At 39.7% G+C, this 23646-nt stretch overlaps 1 protein-coding gene across 1 annotated transcript in view; it reads right to left on the bottom strand.

Moving 5' to 3' along the window:
* The window catches only part of LOC136864295 (uncharacterized), a 423236-nt gene that overhangs the window by 125570 nt on the left and 274020 nt on the right, over nt 1–23646 (bottom strand). The window contains exons 3-4 of the mRNA XM_067141087.2: nt 11079–11384; nt 1617–1931 (exon numbers count right to left, since the gene is read on the bottom strand). Of these exons, the coding sequence (XP_066997188.2) occupies nt 1617–1931; nt 11079–11384 (621 nt within the window). The remainder of the gene's footprint in view (nt 1–1616; nt 1932–11078; nt 11385–23646) is intronic.

Below are 23646 nucleotides of genomic sequence, written 5' to 3'. Positions count from 1 at the left end.
CGTACTACTACAATCAACAAGTTCGTGGACTGGCGTACTACTACAATCAACAAGTTCGTGGACTGGCGTACTACTACAATCAACAAGTTCGTGGACTGGCGTACTACTACAATCAATAAGTTCGTGGACTGGCGTCTACAGCGTAGACAACACGGCTTGCACTCGTATATTACAGTCAAAAACTTCTTGGACTGGCGCCTACAGTGTAGGCAACACAGAGTACACCTGTGTACGCATTACAGTCAATATGTTCCTGGACTGGCGCTAACAGTTCAAGGATGAGATAGTCTTTTTCCCATCGTGGTAATCCGGGCTGATCATCTGAAACGTTTCACTAGCGGATATACCCCGCTTTTGGCAGAACTTGGAATGTGCCCGTTGCTCAAACTAGCACATTCCCATGTTTCGCCGCTGACATTCAACTACCCTTCAGAACAGAGACCGTAGTTCTGCTTATACTGTACGCACACAACTGCTTCTTGCTGGGACTAGCAAAGAACTGTTACGGCAACATCCTGTGGTGCAAACTCTCCGCTTTAGCGCATCACAGCCGCACTAGACGGCCAGTCCACGATCATAACGACTCTACTACATATTTTGCAAACGAAGGTACATTTATCTCTCAAAGTTTTCGGAATAAAGTAATACAATTTTCCAATAAGCTAGATATTACTATTTTATATTTTGAATACCAAAATGATTTGATTCTATTGGAAATATTTTATTGAAAATACAGCCAATAATATTTAAATTGATTCTTTCACTGCCGTAGATCCAGATAAATGTAGACCATCCCGCTGCACAAGTAAAACAGAGAGGTGGCCGAAAAATCGGTATCTTGTACTGAAAATCTACTTCCCAGAAGCACCAATTACTTTAGGCTACCCAGCTTACTATACTACATGTCGCCTGTCTGAAACATGTGGTATGACTATCGTATCATCATTTCGATCCTCCTGGAAAGGGAATACAGAAATACATGTATAGTATTAAATGTATTTATAATCAAACAAATTTAATAATAATAAGTTATGAATGAATTAATTAATAATTAATTGTAAATTATTAATCAATAAATATGAAATATATTTTAAAATAATTTTTCCCTTATTCATGGTCCTAAATTAATAAAAGGAGTTACAGTGGTAATATGTGCATATGAAGGTACTGTATGAACTACGAAATATCGCACTGTTTCTTTAAATATTTTTTGGAAAGTAAGTACCTAATTATGTTTCCTAAAAAACGAATTTTAGAAAAGTACTTTAGCATTCCTTCATTTACAAGGATTATTTAACACAGGCTGTGAACAGATTTTTTAATAAGTTTGCCAAGTTTCCTGAAAATCACGTGGAATGTGTTTGAGAAAATCCGTTCCAAAAATAATTAAGGATTGAGAAGGTTTTCATGTCTAGGTCCCCTTAAGTGTGAACATGCTGAGTAGTAGGTGTGGCTACTTATATCTAGAAGGGATTATTTAAAATGTTAATCTGAGCTGATAGAGAGGTGTTAGCTTATGACATCCAAAGACTAATTATTAGGAAGATAGCATTTGAAGGTAATTTCTGCGCTTCTAAATTATGAACAGACCTGGTAAGTATATTCGTTCATCCTACCTTTTTCGTAGGTGGTAAGTTTCGCAAGAGGAGTTTTCTCTTCCATTATAGCATCAGGTTTACCACCCCGCACTGTACATCCCCACAATCCTTCCTGTGCGATCTGTACGCTTTTAAAATGTACACTGCAGTCACGACTGAAGTTCCCAAATGATGCAAACTGCTTGACTAGAAGCTCTTGTGTTTCTGGATGGTCAAGAGGTTGCCACGTCCATATGCAATCTGTAACTGGAGAAGCGGCAACGCACCTCAAGATGACTGGCTCACCCAGCGCCACTCTGGTGTCCTCAGGAGTTTGAAGGAATCGAATTTTGACTGTAGAAATAAGAAAAGTTATAAAAATCATATTCCAACTTGAGAAGAGAATGCAGAGCTTAGCTCAAAATACAAAGGCTGCACATAGTATACGCAGATAATTTTTTAAAAAGACACAAAGAGATTGTCAGAAAAGAAAAAAGAACAAAGCAAATTAGTCTCTGTCTCACAGACAGACAGACAGACAGACAGACAGACAGACAGACAGACAGACAGACAGACAGACAGACAGACAGACAGAGCGTCTCCAAATATAAGCATTATTCATTTTTAAATTTGAATTAGTATTTTTCAATAATATTATCACTAAATAAACTGAAGTAAACAGAAATACTGTATGCATTTGACACAATGTGTAATGAAGTCAGGTATTTGAGGAGGAGGATATCAATCGCAACAAATACATTAGAACGTTAAGACTGATATTTGAGCTCCAAGTATAGCATAGTTAACACACTTTAGTAAATGAAAACTATTCAATGAACTGAATGTAGAGTACTATCGTAGGAAATGACACAAAACTTTGACTGTTATTCAACAGATCTATTTCACGATTATGTATATAAATACCTAACAGGCACTGTATTATTGTAATGTCAATATGGTACATAATATGCATATAATTACGGATGAAATTATTTATGCATTATACTGTTTGAAAAATTAACATCGCCGACAATATTCCCAAAGGGAGTATCTTAAAAAACATTCATTTAGAGATAGTATCAGAGCTGGCCAGTGTAACTCTCTTCAACAGGGACGATTCTGGAGCATAGAAATGGCTTTCAATGCCTGGCGTTGCTTCTTAAAACAAAACCTTTATGTTTTAACACCCGAAACATTTTTTGGTAGAATTGGCGTACTGTAGGGTAAATGTTTAATGCTTAACAAATTATTTCCAAGAGGAAAACCTATAAAGACTTCTTTGTTATAGGCTAGTTAAAATCTAATTTCTGCTGTACAGTTTACTTCTTCTCATCAAACAATGTGACGGATGATTGTTCCAGTGCTAGTATTTTATTCGAACTAAGTAGTCTACACCTGTTCAATAGAGAGTTGGAAATAAAGGTGTAGTGTTATAACAACATATTGTGGTACAACAATGTTTGTAAGGATTGGCATCTGATACTGTAATAATATAAGAGGGGAGGGGGTGAAAAGTGGCAAAAGTGAAAAATTATATCATTTTTATTTCACGTAGTGCCTACTTGAGTTAGCTTGCTGTCTGGAAAGACAATCTAAACCTGTCCAGTGGAGATCCTGAGGCTGGCAATGTTCACTGCCTGTTGCACGGTCTCCTCCAGTGTGAAGTGACGATCTTAGTGGGCCTTCTCAAGGGGATCGAAGTTTTGATATTCAGGTGGGCCTATAAACAGGGTGGTCGGAAACAACGCGAACAGGGTATATGGGCTTTAGAGGGTTGGTTATCCTGAATTTGAAAAGAGTAAATCGATATCTCGTGCCGTTATCATGTAATCAGCTGCTGAAGTTAGCTAGTCATATCGCTTGTCGGGAGAATTTAAATGGGCTTTGCGAGGTGGTGTTTTACGACTGCCTGAGAGCACCAGTCATTTCTCTCCAGGGCAGAGGTCTAATCGCCCCATAGCTGGAACCTACGCTGTGTTTGTGTTTGACGCTGACTTCTCGGAATGGTTCACAAGCCACGTCCAAATTTAGCAACACCGACTCGGGAAGCTCACTTAAATTCGCCCGCAAAGGGTTCTGATTGGCTCACTACACCGTGAGATATCGAATTATTGTTTTCAAATTATTTATCAATATGACCAACCCTCTAACGTTATCGTTGTTTTCGACCACACTTTAAAGCTCAGTAAGTTGGGTAGCCTAAAGTAACGGGTGCTTCGGAGAAGCAGATTTTCAGTACAATCTCCCTATGTGTTGGCTATCTCTCTGCTTTACATTTGCAGCGGGATAGCCTACACTTACTAACAGGGAATGCTGCACACTGTTGTTCGAGGAATACGTGAATAATAATAATAATAATAATAATAATAATAATAATAATAATAATAATAATAATAATAATAATAATAATAATAATGTTATTTGCTTTACGTCCCACTAACGACTTTTTTAAGGTCTTCGGAGACGCCGAGGTGCCGGAATTTAGTTCCGCAGGAGTTATTTAACGTGCCAGTAAATCTACTGACACGGGGCTGTCGTATTTGAGCACCTTCAAATACCATCGGACTGAGCCAGGATCGAACCTGCCAAGTTCGGGTTAGAAGGCCAGCGCCTTAACCGTCTGAGCCACTCAGCCCGGCAATATGTGAAGAACTTCTGCACAAGAATTTCAAAATATTGTGGCTATGTGCCTTGAAATAAATATTGCAACTTTCCTTTTTCTTCTTTATTTATTTCTCCCTTCCTTCTGAAAATGATTTTATAATAACAAGAAAGCACAAATATTAGGCAGCATTTGCAACACTAATAATGATAATAATAATAATAATAAAAATAAAAAATCATCTCCGTTCAGGCCATGAAGGTCCTTGGAGGAGTGGAAAGTAAAGACATCCACTATCCGTAAGCTCGGCACTTACAAGTGAACTGTTTGGGTTGGACTGGACAGATTTCTATGAAACTTAGGCGAATAATCAATTAACATCTCCCAAATGTAATGATCGTGATCATTTTCCCGTAAAATCCACGATAGAATTATAATTAATTGCTGAAAAAGCTGGATGACTCGGAGGAGTAAGCTGATATCGATATATACCCTTGCTTAGGCACTATAGAAATATACCGATAGTTCTATTTTAAAGGTGCATAAACCAGTTTACGCTGAAACCTGAAACCAGAGTACTTGCGTATGGTTTATAATGGAAGATAAAATGTAATGTAGCCCGAAATCTTGGTCATCTGTATATTATAAATATGCAAGCAGTTAATATAACATTTTTATTAGCATAAACAAGGAAATTACTGGATTCCTTCTCGGCATTACTGTTTCTGTCATACTGTGGACATCCTAAGTAATAACGGCATGGGTGTAGCGATGTTCTTATGCCCTCATGGCTCATTACACAATTTTTCATCACAGTTGATTATTTCGAGATACTACATTCCATTCCAAACTGCAGCAAAGCTTACTATTCCTCAAGTATGTACATATTTTTATGGCGGCATTACTGATCCCATTTATTTTATGATATCTTAACTGATCATTTATCCAAGTTTCATTGCAGTCGATCTGGTCTAACCTAGACAGTTCCACTGTGAATAGGAGACAGTGATTAGCTTTATAACTGGCATTCTATACCGCCAGACATTAGCCTGGTTACTCATTTTTGGTGTAGGGTGAGTGAACCTCGGGGCCATTTCCTCTCCACAATTGGACATTTCGTTTGTATAAATTTTTCGAATCCTTCCTGATTAACCGAGCATATGTTTATTGCCTCGACTAGGCAGCCCGTAATAATAATAATAATAATAATAATAATAATAATAATAATAATAATAATAATAATAATAATAATAATAATAATAATTGTACCGGGTGGTACACCCCTACGCCGCACGTTTAAATCTTGCGCCAATTAGAACTCCTCTACTGAAGAAACCCTGAACTTGGAACTAGACCAACTTAAATTTTTCCTCTGAAGATGTCACTGTGTGAATTTCGATTTGTTTTTATTTACTATTTATCAAGAAGAGTGGACATTCTCTCATAGATGTCTCTACTAAAAAAACTATGATCATGCACCCTGGTGCAAAGTGAAGGAACTTTATTTGAAGAAATTTTGCACTCATAAGTTTTTGTCCTTACTAAATTTCGTTCTTTCATTTGTGGGTTTGCAATATTAACCTTTCCTTCCGCCAGCTTTTAACTTAGCCAATCGAGAATTTCTGTAATTAATTTTTGACCAATCGTGTCTTTCTTCTTCGATTTTACCGGGCGAGTTGGTCGTGCGCGTAGAGGCGCACGGCTGTGAGCTTGCATCCGGGAGATAGTAGGTTCGAATCCCACTATCGGCAGTCCTGAAGATGGTTTTCCGTGGTTTCCCATTTTCACACCAGGCAAATGCTGGGGCTGTACCTTAATTAAGGCCACGGCCGCTTCCTTCCAACTCCTAGGCCTTTCCAATCCCATCGTCGCCATAAGACCTATCTGTGTCGGTGCGACGTAAAGCCCCTAGCAAAAAATCTTCTTCGATTTTGATGTGTAACTGTAACCTACCCAATAAACGCCTGTGGGTGTGTCTTAATTATTCATGACCGAGTTCGATAGCTGCAGTCGCTTAAGTGCGGCCAGTATCCAGTATTCGGGAGATAGTAGGTTCGAACCCCACTGTCGGCAGCCCTGAAAATGGTTTTCCGTGGTTTCCCATTTTCACACCAGGCAAATGCTGGGGCTGTACCTTAATTAAGGCCACGGCCGCTTCCTTCCCACTCCTTGCCCTTCCCTGTCCCATCGTCGCCATAAGACCTATCTGTGTCGGTGCGGCGTAAAGCAAATAGCAAAAAAAAAAAAAATTATTCATGAAAGGTCTCGAACCTTCCCCGAGGGTATAAATACTGCTGATTTTCCTCTCTTTCGGCCACTTCATCAACATCTAACTTAGTGTATGGACGTGTAGCTGGAGGCGGGATGCGCCTCTTCCATCTGGCAGCTGTTCTTCAGTAAGGTAATGGCCGCTTAACGTATTTATTTCTTGCTAGCTCAGCAGTTTAACCCGCGGGAAAGGTCCGAAACTTTTACAATGAAACCTACCTTTCTACAAATGTAAACTTGTGCCGGCATATGTAAAAACTGCATATATCTGTAACTGTAAATCGGGGATAGAGAGTGCTTTAACCTCTCGAGGTGACTACGTGTTGGTAACTGATTTTCTACTCTTCCTTAATGTGTTAAATTTATTCATTAACGAGTCACCTCCATAGTTTGGGAATAGCCCCTGTTTCATCGGCCTAGTGCCTCTTAGGTTTTAAGAAGTTTCATGTAGGAGTGCAAATTCACGCCTCCATTCAGTTTTGCATTTTGGGCCATTTACTTAACCTATTCCTTTTCTACTAAGGACCAGTAGGTTGGGTGCAAGATAACCCCGTTTCATTTTGTGTAAGTTGTGCCTTGATGGCAATTTAGTGTAAAGCCTGGTATTGCCTTTAATAGGCTTGGAAAACTGAGAGCGGGTCAGCTCTTTTAAGTATTGGATATGTGCCTCTAGGAGGCTTGACATTGCTGGGTGGGAGCAAGTGCTCCATGTTATTAGGGGATTTCTGCCCCTTGGTAAATATGTGTTTGTGAGCTGAGAGCTCACAAATTGTAAAACTTGAGGCTTGAAGCCCATATTGTTAAACTGTCTCTAAATTTTGGATTTTCTTGTTTTGGTTAAAGCCTTGTCATTTTACCTAACGTTTCATTGTTACAAAATTTGCTAAAGTTGAATTAAAAAAAAAAGGAAATATAACCTTCAGTTTAAGTTTTAAATTATTTTCTTGGCATTTGTAGTTAGTCCCATTCACCCCTGCACCCTCTTTCACCTCTGCTGTTCCACAGATACCTCGGAACAATAATAATAGAGAGAGTGATTAGTACAGTGATTCAACGGTTATCTTTTCCTCCGAGGGTAGAGGTTCGAATCCCTTTGGACGATTGGTTGACATTTTTATCCGAAAAAATTCGTGACTTCAGGAGTAGCATCTTGTCCCAGACACCGACCAGAATCCATAATGAGCCTAAATTACTCCAGTGATCTCAGACATAGCTGGGATAAGATGAAGATATTTTTCAACCCTTAGCAAGGGACGTGTGGTTTGTGTGACCGTTGCATAAAAATAAATAAATAAATAAATAAATAAATAAATAAATAAATAAATAAATAAATAAATAAATAAATAAATAAATAAATAAATAAATAAATAAATAAATAAATAAATGCCCTTCTCCTTGGCAATATGGTATAACGACGTCCTTTCGTCTTCGTCTAAGGGAGGAATACGTGTGCGTGCCTGTACACCTTGTATATCATGAACTTTCATCTGACAGAGTATATGTTTAATTTCTGTTAATTTATGCTGTACGGCATAACCGTGCTGTTGCGCGCGACTGTAGTCGTGTAAGGCTTGTTCGTAAAATTGCTGAGTGTGTCTTCGTTTCAGAGCTTTATGAAAGGACAAATTTCGGAAGAAACGTCGTATGGCAGGTTTAGCCGCGTGAATCCACCAGAGGAGTTGTGAGGAATAATGCCGTTTCCTGTCGACTATTCGTTCCCACATCGTAGGAAAATTTTCGATAGCATCTGGAGTCTTTAAAAGGTTATTGTTCAACTTCCAATATCCTCTTCCTATCACTGGAACATGCGTGTCAACACGTAATTGAAGGAGTACTGTTTGATGGTCAGAGAAAGGGACTGGGATGACGGATATTCTGTGTGTAATTGTGGACATTGAACGAGAGAGATGAACTCTGTCTAGTCGAGAAGCTGAATTGTGGCGGGAAAATGTGAATTCAACATAATTCCCGTGTTTCATTTCCCAAGCATCTCTTAAACGGAGCTGCTGGACTAGTTCTGAGAGTGCGACCGAGTTGTTAATGTTGGGTCCGGTTTGATCCTTCGGGTGGAGGACGCACAGTTGAAATCACCTGCAAGTACAATGTTGGTTCCCCGCGTGAGATGAATATTGAGGTCTTCGAGAAAAAAATTTTCTCGTTCTAATCGGTTTTGCGCTCCTGATGGACTACATATATCAATGAGTATGTAGTTTTCATAACGAGCGGAGAGCACTCTACCGTTTGGATGTGCAACAAAGTCATGAATGTCAAGACCAGGTCTATATACAATAGCTGTTCCTCGAGTATCCTCTCCTAAGTTAACATAGTATTCGTATGGGCTTAATATATCTAAATTGTAGGTACACACTTCTTGGAGAAATAAAATATCAATGTCATTGTCTCTAATATACTTCTTAATGAGTGCCCACTTCGTGATACTCAAAATGCCACAGATGTTTGCCATAGCAATGGTAGGCAGAATCGTCTCTGGAAAGTAGGTGGCACATGTGCTCTGTGCATGGGTAAGACCAGGATGAAATGGTGAATCGGTCTTGGTGGAGTGCTGGTGCTTAAACACAATGGCCAGGAGACTAAAAAGTGTGAACAAGCGGTAGATCCGAAACACAGTATGACCGTGATGAGTTGAAAGGAGATTATTCTGTAAATTGGCAACTATGAGCTGTATCCAGTTCTTCAATTATGGATCTTCTCTTTACGCTGCAATGCTTGCGTGTCCTTGGTCGAATGGCTTTTGGTGGAACTAGATTTATTTCGATTCCCGGAAGTTGGGTTTTCCTTAAACAACCGCGGGTCTTTAGAACCAACTTGCTGCGATTGGCATTTACATGTTTTGGTTGTTAGAGAGCTATCGGAATCTTCTGATGTATCAGCTGGTGTATCGATCGTGGGGGTGTTAACTTCCTCCGCCAATTTAATTTTCTTGTGTGTGACGTGCTCTTTACTTAACTGGGCAGTATTTTCAATATTAATGGGGTCATTCTGTTTTGTGGACTGACCTCCTTTCAGTTGTGAATCTGGTTGCTCTGTAACATCCATGTGTTGGTCTGTAGTGTGTTGTGTTATGTGGCTTGGAGCCGGCTCTGATGTGGTGAGCGTGTGCATATCATCTGTTGACACATGAACAGCTGTTTCGCTCTCAGGGTCAAGTTGTTCCCCAGCAAGTAAGGTGTTTACAACAGGTTGCGATTGGGAGTCCAGTGTGGCGAGGTCATCTGTGTTAGACCTGTTTACGAGTGGAGGAAAAGCTCCACTCGTCAATTGTAAGTCAGATTGGAGAGTGGTTGCTGTTGTTGTTGGTACATAGGGGCGAAATAGTGTGGCAAGTGATGTCGGCTGTCTCAAAACATTGCCCGCACGGCGGGGACAGTCAATACGCAGGTGATCCGGGGCATTGCATATAGCAAAGGTTTTTTCTTGCCCCTCATATGTGACTTGTCCCCTGTACCCCTCTATGGTTACGAAGGATGGAATTTCCTGTTTTAACTGAATTTTTATTTGTCGGATACCATTAGGGACTGGTAGACGGTAGAGCTGAGACCACGATTCATCATAAATGTCTTTAATATTACCGTATTTCGTGAAATAATTCATGATTGTTTCGTTCGGCAATTCCGGAGGAATATTAAACAGACGAACTCTAGTCGCCTCAATTCCAGCTGCTTCAATAACTACCGGTACTGTCTCTCCACTAAAAAGTTTGAGTGTGCAACTTGTTTCAAATTTATGTAATATTCTCTCCATAATGGTTGATGAAATTACCTTTATGTATACTGCATTAGCCGGGGCATCCACTTGGGGAGCTGCTAACTGGTCGATGTTTACTTGCAGTGTTTCTGAAATCCAGGTGTGTATTTCCACCGCTGTTGGCCTTGTATAATTCCGCTGGAAACTGCATTTCAGCGTATTTTTACGAATGCTTTGCATGATTACTTTCAAACTGAACAATTTACGAACTCAAAAAACACTAATCACAGACAATATTATAAAGACTTGTTGGTAAAAGTGCACTGATCACTGCGGTATTCCAGTTGTACGTAAGATAAAACTGGCACGTCTTGCTCGCTCCGCTCTCTGCGGACAACTGGGTCTAATAGTTCGCCAGATAATTGAGCTTTCACATGTTAAGGGAGCATTTCGAGCATGCGACTGGGAGGGCTCGTACGTTGAACGTGGTACAGCTGGACGGATTAAGGTCAAAATCGTTACATGTATCCAATAGTGGTACAAGTGCAACGCTCTGCGAGAAACTTGGAGAAGGTGGAAGTAGGAGGAGGACAATGTGGACCAAACCAGAGGGAATGCACATCTGGGAACCTTGAAAAAGAATACACTGCTTAATCTGTTAGATGTATGAGTAATGTTCCCTGGCCACCGGAACTGACACGGTAATGTACGAAGAAGCTGAGGAGGGAGATGACAAGTTATTATTGGACTGTTCACTAGTGTTGCCAATAGTGTTCAAATTCGATTAACTCGCAGCCGAGGGTAAATTACATTTGAACAATCGTGACACCAATCCGCCAACCCCCCGTGCCTTTGACAAAGTTCTGCATAATACTACATGAATTTGGGCACATCGCAATAATAAGAATCACATACTGTAACCTTACCTGGAGGCAATAAGGTAAGTGTTGCTGGAGGTGCCACGTCGAAATCTGCTCTAGGTCGCTGGCGAACCGCACAACTCCACATTCCCTCTTGTTCTCCTAGGACGTTAGCAAAATGGACGCTGCAGTCCCTGTGCTGCTCATCGGAGGGAGTAAAGCCCTTCACAACAACTGCCTCTGCCTCTGGGTGTCCAAGTGGTTGCCATGACCACTGGCACCACTCCACTGGGAGGCTGGCCACACAGCGTAACAGAACAGGCTCACCAACGTTCACTTGGATTCCCTGAGACAGCTGTACGAACTCAAGCTCTGGAAACAGAAAGAAACAGACCAAGATGACGAGACTGACATTGAATGTGGAATGCGAGAAGCAAGAGATACAATTCTCTCTTTTTCCACAAGAAAATCAAACCTGTGAAGAAGCAGTGAAATGTCTAGTGGATACTGGACGAACTAACATTGTTTGTTTAAGGTTAAGTTGACATTAAGAAAATTCCCGAGATGTTCGGTGCTAACATTTGGAGGGAAGTAAATCAAAGTTTTGAGACCATTTGTTTGTTCTCCGCTCCATCTAGCAGTTGTCTAGCATGCGAGACGAGCGGACGAATCCACGCACGTCACGCTCACTGAGTGGAATAACGCATCGGTATTTTGATGACTCAGTTCAACACTTCTACAAGACCAAGGACTCCATACTGGGAAAACTACTACCTTAATTATTTTATGCATAAAATAAACGTTTGAAAATAATTTGAAAAGAAATGCTTATGTTTATTTTCATTGCACCTACCGAAATTTTAAACCCCTTGTACTGTACAATCCACCTCTTGGAGTCTGTTGATATCTTTTTAAGCATGAGTCTAGAAATATTCTCGTATAATTTACTAATCCTTAGGTTTCCATGCTTATTATGAAAATGCTCCAGATTTCTCTCGACTGGGTAAACCACCCTCAGCGAAGCATATTAAATTATAAAGAAGAAGAAGAATTGTCAGTCTGTTCTCTAGCTAATGGGTTCAACCCCAGTACACATCGGCAGTATTTTAGGATCCTCCGTGTTATAGGCTTCCGGCACGTTCATAAACTCTGCGGTACAAAATTACGATCCCTCGGCGTCTCTTAAAATCTACAGCTGTTGAATGGCATTATTTATTTATTTATTTATTTATTTATTTATTTATTTATTTATTTATTTATTTATTTATTTATTTATTCCGAATTTTGAACTAAACATATAGGCCTACTGTAAGGAAGGAACTGTGTCTTCTTTTTCTGCCGCCTTTTCCCACACCTTGTGGGGTCGCGAGTGCGAATTGTGTCGCATATGTGGATCTGTCCCTGTTTTACGGTTGGATGTCCTTCCTGATGCCAACTGTATGTGAAGGGATGTAATCACTATTGCGTGTTTCTGTGGTGGTTCGTAGTGTAGTGAAATAAACAGTCCCCGAACCATAAGAACTAATCACACGCGATTAAAATCCCCGATCCAGCCGAGAATTGAACCAATGAACCGAAGGCCTCAAGGCTGACTATTCAGCCCAGGAGTCGGACTGTACTGATACTGACAATGATTAAAGTAAACTACAATCCGATTTCAAGGAAGAAAGCATACTTTCCAGAAAATTACAATTTTTCAATTTGGACCTATAAAAGCTACGTAATAAATATTTATACACTCACTTAAGGTCAATATGGTAGAATCTCCCATTATGTGTACTCATAGGCTGATGTTTTAATTGCTACACTTCTTCTTCTTCTTCTTCTTCTTCTTTATCTGTTTACCGTCCAGTGTCTGCTCTTCCCTCGGACTCAGCGAGGGATTCCACCTGTACCGCCTCAAGGGCAGTGCCCTGGAGCTTCAGACTCTGGGTCGGGGAATACAACTGGGGAGGATGACCAGTACCTCAAATAGGCGGCCTCACATGCTATGCTGAACAGGGGCCTTGTGGGGGGATGGGTAAATTGGAAGGGGACAAGGAAGAGGAAGGAAGCGGCCGTGGCCTTGAGTTAGGTACTATCCCGGCATTTACCTAGAGGAGAAGTGGGAAACCACGGAAAACCACTTCCAGGATGGCTGAGGTAGGAATCGAACTCACTTCTACTCACTTGACCTCCCGACGCTGAGTGGACCCCGTTCCAGCCCTCGTATCACTTTTCAAATTTCCTGGCAGAGCCGGGAATCGAACCCGGGCCTCCGGGGGTGGTAGCTAATCACACTAACCACTACACCACAGATGCGCACTTTATTGCTACACACAGCACATAATTTTAGGTTGTCAGCAATGAAAATGGTAGAGGCTGTAATTTACCGCCAAGTAGCGGTCTTGCATCTTGCTGTGGCTTCCAGACCATCAATAATAATAATAATAATAATAATAATAATAATAATAATAATAATAATAATAATAATACACTGACTGACAGAGCAAATGCAACACCAAGAAGGAGTGGTCAGAACTTTATGCCAATTGCAGGGTAGACTGACGTCACTGAGGTATGCTCATGATGTGAAATGCGCCGCTGTGCTGCGCACGTAGCGAACGATAAATGGGACACGGCGTTGGCGAATGGCCCACTTCGTACCGTGATTTCTCAGCCGACAGTCATTGTAGAACGTGTTGTCGTGTGCCACAGGACACGTGTATAGCTAAGAATGCCAGGCCGCCGTCAACGGAGGCATTTCCAGCAGACAGGCGACTTTACGAGGGGTATGGTGATCGGGCTGAGAAGGGCAGGTTGGTCGCTTCGTCAAATCGCAGCCGATACCCATAGGGATGTGTCCACGGTGCAGCGCCTGTGGCGAAGATTGTTGGCGCAGGGACATGTGGCACGTGCGAGGGGTCCAGGCGCAGCCCGAGTGACGTCAGCACGCGAGGATCGGCGCATCCGCCGCCAAGCGGTGGCAGCCCCGCACGCCACGTCAACCGCCATTCTTCAGCATGTGCAAGACACCCTGGCTGTTCCAATATCGACCAGAACAATTTCCCGTCGATTGGTTGAAGGAGGCCTGCACTCCCGGCGTCCGCTCAGAAGACTACCATTGACTCCACAGCATAGACGTGCACGCCTGGCATGGTGCCGGGCTAGAGCGACTTGGATGAGGGAATGGCGGAACGTCGTGTTCTCCGATGAGTCACGCTTCTGTTCTGTCAGTGATAGTCACCGCAGACGAGTGTGGCATCGGCGTGGAGAAAGGTCAAATCCGGCAGTAACTGTGGAGCGCCCTACCGCTAGACAACGCGGCATCATGGTTTGGGGCGCTATTGCGTATGATTCCACGTCACCTCTAGTGCGTACTCAAGGCACGTTAAATGCCCACCGCTACGTGCAGCATGTGCTGCGGCCGATGGCACTCCCGTACCTTCAGGGGCTGCCCAATGCTCTGTTTGAGCAGGATAATGCCCGCCCACACACTGCTCGCATCTCCCAACAGGCTCTACGAGGTGTACAGATGCTTCCGTGGCCAGCGTACTCTCCGGATCTCTCACCAATCGAACACGTGTGGGATCTCATTGGACGCCGTTTGCAAACTCTGCCCCAGCCTCGTACGGACGACCAACTGTGGCAAATGGTTGACAGAGAATGGAGAACCATCCCTCAGGACACCATCCGCACTCTTATTGACTCTGTACCTCGACGTGTTTCTGCGTGCATCGCCGCTCGCGGTGGTCCTACATCCTACTGCGTCGATGCCGTGCGCATTGTGTAACCTGCATATCGGTTTGAAATAAACATCAATGATTCGTCCGTGCCGTCTCTGTTTTTTCCCCAACTTTCATCCCTTTCGAACCACTCCTTCTTGGTGTTGCATTTGCTCTGTCAGTCAGTGTAATAATAATCTGGACCGTCGTCAAAATATGCGGACCGCGCTGGAAACGGGTCCTGGTCGTGTAATGACTACGATTGCAGTCTGGTCGCAGGTTCAGTACCGCCAAGGCACCTAAGACGACACCACGCCGGATCTCCTCATGGATTTGATCCATATTAAAATGCTTATAGGAAAAGATGACAAAGATTTAGGGACCCAACTGGCCAGGTGGAATACCTGGACCTAGCCCGGGAAGTACGAATTCGATTGCTGGAAAGAAAGATTGAAAAATGGGAGGAATTTGCCGTAATCGCTCAGAAAACGAGTCAGATCACGAATTTTGGCGGATTCTCTCCGAAAACGAGTTAGATCGCGAATTTCGGCGGATTATATATAAAATGTTAAGCATTCAGTTATAAATTTCATTATAATACCGTAGCGAAGCACGGGTGTCTTGCTAGTCTATCTATCTATCTATATATATATATATATATAAAATAACTTGTCCTGACTGACTGACTGACTGACTGACTGACTGACTGACTGACTGACTGACTGACTGACTGACTGACTCATCATCGCTGAGCCAAAACTACTGGACATAAAGAAATGAAATTTTGGGGATAGATTCATATTAACATGTAGGTGCTCGCTAAGGGAGGATTTTTGGATGAAAAGGTGGGTGAAATTTTAAAATGAGGATATCTATATCTCAAAAATTTAAAGTTTACAGATGTAAAAATTGGTATTTGGAATCTCCTAAAAATAAAAGAACACGTATTATTTTGTTCTCGGAAAATCCCATTAAGGGGGTGAAAATAGGGGGAAAATTTTTGAACACCTTTTATGAAGAGACTTATATCTCAAAAACTGAAGATGTTACAGACATGAAAATTGAAATTTGGAATCTACTTTGAAAATAAAGAAATACGTATTTTTGTGTTTTCGGATAATCCCATGAAAAGGGGGTGAACAGGAGTGACAAACGAGGTGAATAAAAAAAATAGGTTAAATCTGAAAATTATCTCAGACACGAAACATATTACAGACTAGCAAGATACCCGTGCTTCGCTACGGTATTATACTGAAATTTATAATTGAATGCTTATTGTTTTAGATATATAATCCGCCGAAATTCGCGATCTGACTCGTTTTCTATTAGATTACGGCACGTTTCCTCCCATTTTTCAATCTTCCTTTCCAGCAATCGATTTCGTACTTCCCGGGCTAGGCTCAGGTATTCCTCCCGGTCAGCTGGGTCCGTAAATCTTTGCAATCTTTTCCTATAATCATTTTTAATATGGATAAAATCCTTCAGGAGATCCGGCGTGGTGTCATATTGGGTGCCTTGGCGGCACTGAACCCGCGGTCGGACTGCATTCTTAGTCATTACCCGTCCAGGAGCCGTTTCCAGCGCAGTCCGCACATTTGACGACGGTCCGGAACATTATTATTATTATTATTATTATTATTATTATTATTATTGTTATTATTATTATGTGTTGCTGGAGTGGATGATGACAGGGAAAACCGGAGTATCCGGAGAAAAATCTGTCCCGCCTCCGTTTTGTCCAGCACGAATGTCACATGGAGTGACCGGGTTTTGAACCACGGAACCCAGCTGTGAGAGGCCTGCGCGCTGCCGCCTGAGCAACAGAGGATCCTTATAAGTACATTAAGAACAGTAAAATAAATTGGTCTCACCTCCTTCTACACCCCACCGCCGTTAAGTTTATTTACCGCCACCCCCCTCCCAAAAAAATTAAAAGAAGGCTTGTTTCTTTATATTTAAAGGAGATTCCAAACACCAATGTTCACGTCTGTTACCTTCAGTTTTGAGATGTAAGTATCCCCATAAAAATAATTTACTTTTTTCACTTCATTTCACACTGCTCCCCCCCCCCCCGCTAAGTGAATTTTCCCGCAAAAATACTTGTTTCCTTAATAATAAAGGATCTTCTAAATACCAATTATCACGACTCTAACTTCTTCAGTTTTTTATTTATGTGTCCTCATGAAAGGAATTCAGCTCCTTTACACTCCCGAACTCCAAGATGGTACCCCCCCAAAAAAAACGCGTTTTTCATTGTTTTTAAAGGAGATCCAAATACGAATTTTCACGTCTGTAACAACTTTAGTTTTTATTAGGTGTATGTATTCTCATACAATTAAGTCAATTAATTTTTCAATTCTTTCATCCCCTCCCCCCTACATTGGATTTTCCGAGAATACGTGTTTTACTTTTAAAGCAGATTGCAAATATCAAATTTCACGTCTGTAACATCTTCATTTTTGAGATATCAGTAGCCTAACTAAAAGAATTCAACACCATTTTCAGTCACTTTTACCCCCCCTCCACCCAAGTGGTATTTCCGAAAACTAAAAATACACGTTTCTTTATGTTTAATAGAGAAAAAAATACCATTTTTCACTTCTGTAATATGTTAAGTTTTTTTTAGATATACTGTAAAAATTCTCATTTTAAAATTTCACCACTTTTGAGTTCCCCTTAAGTGGAGTTTCCAAAAACAAATCACCTTTGTTTCTTTACATTTACAGGAGATTCCAAACACCCACTTTTTACGTCTGTAACATTTTACGTTTCCAAGATATTCTGTAGATATAGTCTTTCAAAAAAATCACCCCAATTTGTTACTCCTGTTTAACCGCCATTAACTGGATTTTCCAAAATCTAAAAAATACTTGTTTCTCTGTTTTTTAAAGGAGATCCCATATACAAATTTTCAGTTCTGTAATATCTTTCGTTTCTGAGATACATGTATTCTCATTAAAGGCATTTAACCCATTTTTCACTCTTTTACACCCCTCCTATTGGGATTTACAGGAAACAAAAATATACGTGTTCCATTATTTTTAGAGGAGATTCTAACTACCAATTTTTACATCTGTAAATTTTAAAGTTTTAAGATGTAGATACACTCATTTTAAAAAATTCACCCCCTCCCTGTTCACCCCCCAACATTTGGATTTTCCAAAAACGAAAAAAACGCGTTTCTTTACTTTTAAAGTAGATCCCAAATACCAACTTTCAGGTCTGTAATATCTTCAGGTTCTGAAATATAAGTAGCATCATTAAAGGCATTCAACCCATTATTCACCCTTTTACACACTTCCTATTGGGATTTTCCGAAAACAAAAGAATACGTGTTTCTTTATTTTTAAAGGAGGTTCTAAATACCAATTTTTACATCTGTAAATTTTAAAGTTTTAAGATGTAGACACACTCATTTTAAAAAAATTCACCCCCCTGTTCACCCTCCAATATTTGGATTTTCCAAAAACGAAAATATACGTGTTTCTTTACTTTTAAAGTAGATCCCAAATACCAATTTTCAGGTCTGTAATATCTTCAGGTTCTGAAATATAAGTATCCTCATTAAAGGCATTTAACCCATTTTTCACTCTTTTACACCCCTCCTATTGGGATTTACAGGAAACAAAAGTATACTTGTTCCTTTATTTTTAGAGGAGATGCTAACTACCAATTTTTACATCTGTAAATTTTAAAGTTTTGAGATATAGATACACATTTTAAAAAATCACCACCTTTTCACCCCCCCCCCCATTAATTGGATTTTCCAAAAACAAAAAATACGTTTTTCTTTATTTTTAAAGGAGATCGCAAACACCAATTTTCAGGTCTGTAATATATTCAGTTTCTGAGATATAAGTAGCCTCATTAAAGGTATTCAACCCGTTTTTCACCCCCTGTACACTCCTCCTATTGCGATTTTCCGAAAACAAAAAATACGTGTTTCTTTATTTTTAAAGGAGATCCCAAACACCAATTTTCAGGTCTGTAATATCTTCAGTTTCTGAGATATAAGTAGCCTCATTAAAGGTATTCAACCCGTTTTTCACCCCCTGTACACTCCTCCTATTGCGATTTTCCGAAAACAAAAAATACGTGTTTCTTTATTTTTAATGAAGATTCTAAATACCAATTTTTACATCTGCAAACTTCAAAAGTTTGGAGATATAGATTCACTCATTTTAAAAATTCACCCCCTTTTAACCCTCCCATTAATTGGATTTTCCAAAAACAAAAAAATACGTGTTTCTTTATTTTTAAAAGAGATCAAAAGTACCAATTTTCATGTCTGTAATACCTTCAATTTCTGAGATATAAGTACCGGTATCCTGATTAAAGGCATTCAACCCATTTTCCCCCATTTTCACCCTTTTTCACTCCTCCTATTGGGATTTTCTGAAAACAAAAAAATATGTGTTTCCTTGTTTTTAAAGAAGATTCTAAATACCAATTTTTACATCTGTAAACTTTTAAAGTTTTGAGATATAGATACACTCATTTTAAAATTTCACCCCCCTTTTCACCCCCTTAGCGAAGGAATATCCTAAAATCCTCTCTTAGCGAGCACCTACACCTTAATATGAATATATCCCCAAAATTTCATTTCTTTATGTCCAGTAGTTTTGGCTCTGCGATGATGAATCAGTCAGTCAGTCAGTCAGGACAAGTTATTTTATATATATAGATTTGAAAACTGGCATTTGGAATTTCCTGTAAAAGTAAAGAAACATACATGTTTTTTTCGGGAAATCCACTTAAGAGGAACTGAAAAAGGGGGTAAATGTTTAAAATTAGCGTATCTACAGTATAGGCTATCTCAAAAACTTAACATGTTGCTGACGTGAAAATTGGTAATTGGAATCTCCTTTAAAATAAGAAAACACGCATTCTTTGGTTTTCGGAAGAAACACTTAGGGTGGAGGTGAATGAATTGAAACATTAGTTGGTTTATTTGTATGAGAATGGGGTATATACCAAAAATCTAATGATGTTACAAACGTGAAAACTGGTATTTGGAATCTCATTTTAAAATAATGAAACACGCATTTGGAGAGGGAATCAACTTGGTACGGAGGGGGATGAAAACCGAGAAGAATTTATTTTACGAGGTTACACATATCTCAAAAACTGAAGATGTTACAGTCGTGATAATTGGTATTTGGAAACTCTTTTAAAGAAACGGGTACTGTGTGTTGTTGGAAAATTAACTTGAGTGGGGAGTGTTAATGGAAGAAAGAAATTTTAATTCTTTTTCTGGAGAAACTTATATCTCAAAACTGAAGGTTACAGGCAAGAAAAACGGGGTGAAATTTTAAAATGACTATATCTGCAAATTATCTCAGACACGTAACATATTACAGATTTGAAAACTGGTATTAGGAATTTCCTGTGAAATTAAAGAAACATAAATATTTTTTCGGAAAACCCACTTAAGGGGAACTTAAAAAGGGGGTGAATTTTGAAAATTTGCCTATTTACAGTATATCTCAAAAACTTAACATGTTGCAGACGTGAAAATAGGTATTTGGAATCTCTTTTAAAAATAACGAAACACGTATTCTTTAGTTTTTGGAAAAAACTTTAACAGGAGGGGGGAGTGAAGGAATTGAAAAATTAGATGAATTATTCGTATAAGTAAGATAAGGGTGTATTCTGCCCGAAGGCAGGTCCGAGCCTCCGCACAGGTGCGCCTGAGCCGAAGTTAACGTGCGGTAGGGTAGCCAGTTCCCTTCTGCTCCTCCATTCCCTTACCCCCCAAAACAGCGCCTGGCAACTCATCCAAATCTTGACCACGTCCAGCGTTGCTTAACCTCGGAGATCTTACGGGATCCGGTGTTTCAACACGGCTACTGGATCTGGCTTATTTGTATGAGATTGTATGTATATATACCAAAAAGTGTAAGGATGTTACAAACGTGAAAACTGGTATTTGGAATCTCCTTTAAAAATAAAGGAACACGCATTTGGGGAAGGGTAGGGAATCAACTTGTTAGGTGGGGGGGGATGAAAACGGACATGAACTCCTTTTACGAGGATACATATGTCTCGAAAACTGAAGATGTTACAGTCGTGATAATTGGTATTTGGAAGCTCTTTTAAAGAAACGGGCACTGTTTCTTTATAGAAAGTTCACTTGAGTGGGGAGTCTGAAAGGAAGTTAAAAAAATCGAATTCTTCATCTGGAGAAATATATCAAATCTGAAGGTTAGAAACGTGGAAATTAGTATTTGGAATCTCCTTTCAAAATAAAGAAACATGCATTTTTTGGGTGGGGGAAACGAACTTAACGGGAGGAGGTGGAGTGAAAGGAGTTGAATTCTTTTCATGAGGATACTTATATCTCAAAAACTAAAGATGTTAAAGATGTGAAAATTGGTATTTGAAATCTCTTTTAAAAATAAAGAAATACGCACTTTTTGAGGGGGGGAACAACTTAACGGCTAAGAAAGAGGGGGGGGGGAAGAGTTGAATTACTTTTATGAGGATATTTATATCTCAAAGACTGAAGATGTTACAGACGTGAAAATTAGTATTTGGAATCTCCTTTAAAAATAAAGGAACACGCATTAGTTTTTATCTGAAAATCGACGTAAGGGTTGTGAAGTTGAAAATAAGTAAATAAGGAGTTGAAATATGTTTATGAGGATGCTTTATCTTAAAAACTGAAGCTGTTACAGATGTGAAAGTTGGTATTTTGAATTACCTTTCAAAATAAAGAAACGCGTATTTTTTGTTTTCGGAAAGTCCACATAAGGCGGGAGAGTGGTGGAAAGGAGTCAAGAAGAAGAATTTGAATTATTCTTTTGAGTGCACATTTATCTCAAAAACTGACGGTGTTACAGACGTACAGACATGAAAATTGAAATTTGGGATCTCCTTTGAAAATAAAGAAACACGTATTTTTGTGTTTTTGAACAATCCGATGAATAGAGCGTGAACAGGAGTGAAAAAGAGGGATGAATTTTTCAAAAGACTATATCTGCAAATAATCTAAGACAGGTAACATATTACAGATTTGAAAACTGGTATTTGGAATTTCCTGTAAAAGTAAAGAAACATCAATATTTTTTTCGGATAATCCATCTAAGGGGAACTGAAAAAGCGGGTGAATTTTTAAAATGAGCGTCTCTACAGTATATCTCAAAAACTTAACATGTTGGAAAGGTGAAAATGGGTATTTAGAATCTCCTTTAAAAATAAGGAAACACGTATTATTTGGTTTTCGGAAAAGACCCTTCACGGGGGGGGGGAGGGAGTAAAAGGATTGAAAATGAGTTGAATTATTTGTATGAGAGTGTGCACATACCAAAAAATCTAAAGATGTTAAAAACGTGAAAACTGGTCTTTGGAATCTGCTTTAAAAATAAGGAAACACGCAAACACGCATTTGCGGGTGGGGGGGATATCAACTTGGTAGAGGGGGGATGAAAACAGAGGTGAATTCATTTTACGAGGATACATATCCCAAAAACTGAAGATGTTACAGAAGTGATAATTGGCATTTGGAAGCTGTTTTAAAGAAACGAGTACGGTACTGTTTGTTTTTGGAAAATTCACTTGAGTGGGGAGTGTGAAATGTAGCAAAGAAATTGAATACTTTTTCTGGAGAATCTTATATCTCAAAACTGAAGGTTACACACGTGGAAATAGGTAATTGGAATCTCCTTTAAAAATAAAGAAACACGCATTTTTTGGGTGGGGGGAAAGCAACTTAACAGGCGGGGGTGGAGTGATAAAGGAGTTGAATTATCTTCATGAAGATACTTATATCTCAAAAACTGAAGATGTTACAGACATGAAAATTTGCATTTGGAATTTTATTTCAAACTAAAGAAACACGTAATCTTTTGTCTTTGGAAAATCCAATTAAGGGGGGTGAATTAATTGAAAAATTAGTTGAATACTTCGTATGAGGATACTTATATCTCAAAAACTAAAGACGTTACAGACGTGGAAATTAGTATTTGGAATCTCCTTTAAAAATAAACAAACACGCATTTTGCGTGGGGCGGGGGCGGTGAAAAAGGAGTTTAATTCTTTTTTATGAGGATACATATATCTCAAAATTTAAGATGTTACAGTCGTGATAAATGGCATTTGGAAGCTCCTTTATAAACAAAGAAACAAGTTATATTGCTTTCGGAAAATTCACTTAAAGGGGACGAGGAGGGGGGCGAGGGGGGTGAAAGGAAGTGAAAAAATTTAATTATATTTATGGAGGAACTGGTATGTATGTTGTATGTTGTATGTTGGGTATTCAGCCCAGAACTGGTTGGATCCTCAACAGGTATATCTCAAAAACATAAGGTTGCGCAAGGGAAAATTTTTACTTAGAATCACCTCAAAAAATAAAGTAACACGCTTTTTTTGGAGGGGGAAGCAACTTAACGAGCTGGAGTGAAAAAGGAGTTGAATTGTTTTTATGAGGATATTTATATCTCAAAAACTCAAGATGTTAGAGGCATGAACATTTATATTTGGAATCTTCTATCAAAGTAAAGAAACACGTGTTCTTTTATCTATAGAAAATAAACTTAAGGGGGTGAATGAATTGAAAAATTAGCTGGAATCTTCGTGAGAGGATACTTATATCCCAAAAAATTAAAAATGTTGTCCGGCTCCATAGCTAAATGGTTAGCGTGCTGGCCTTTGGTCTGAGGGGCCCCGAGTTCGATTCCCGGCAGGGTCGGGAATTTTAACCATCATTGGTTAATTTCCCTGGCACGGGGCCGGGTGAATGTGTTGTCTTCATTATCATTTCATCCTCATCACGACGCGCAGGTCGCCTAAGGGTGTCAAGTCCAAAAGATCTGCACCTGGCGAGCCGAACACGTCCTAGGATCTCCCAGCACTAAAAGCCATACGCCATTTCACTTCAACTAAAAATGTTAAAGACGTGAACATTGGTATTTGGAATCTCATCTATATAT

The sequence above is a fragment of the Anabrus simplex genome, chromosome 2, assembly GCF_040414725.1.
Source record: "Anabrus simplex isolate iqAnaSimp1 chromosome 2, ASM4041472v1, whole genome shotgun sequence".
NCBI lineage: Eukaryota > Metazoa > Arthropoda > Insecta > Orthoptera > Tettigoniidae > Anabrus > Anabrus simplex.
Note: the sequence above shows the minus strand (reverse complement) of the source record. Positions and strands in the feature narration are given on the sequence as shown.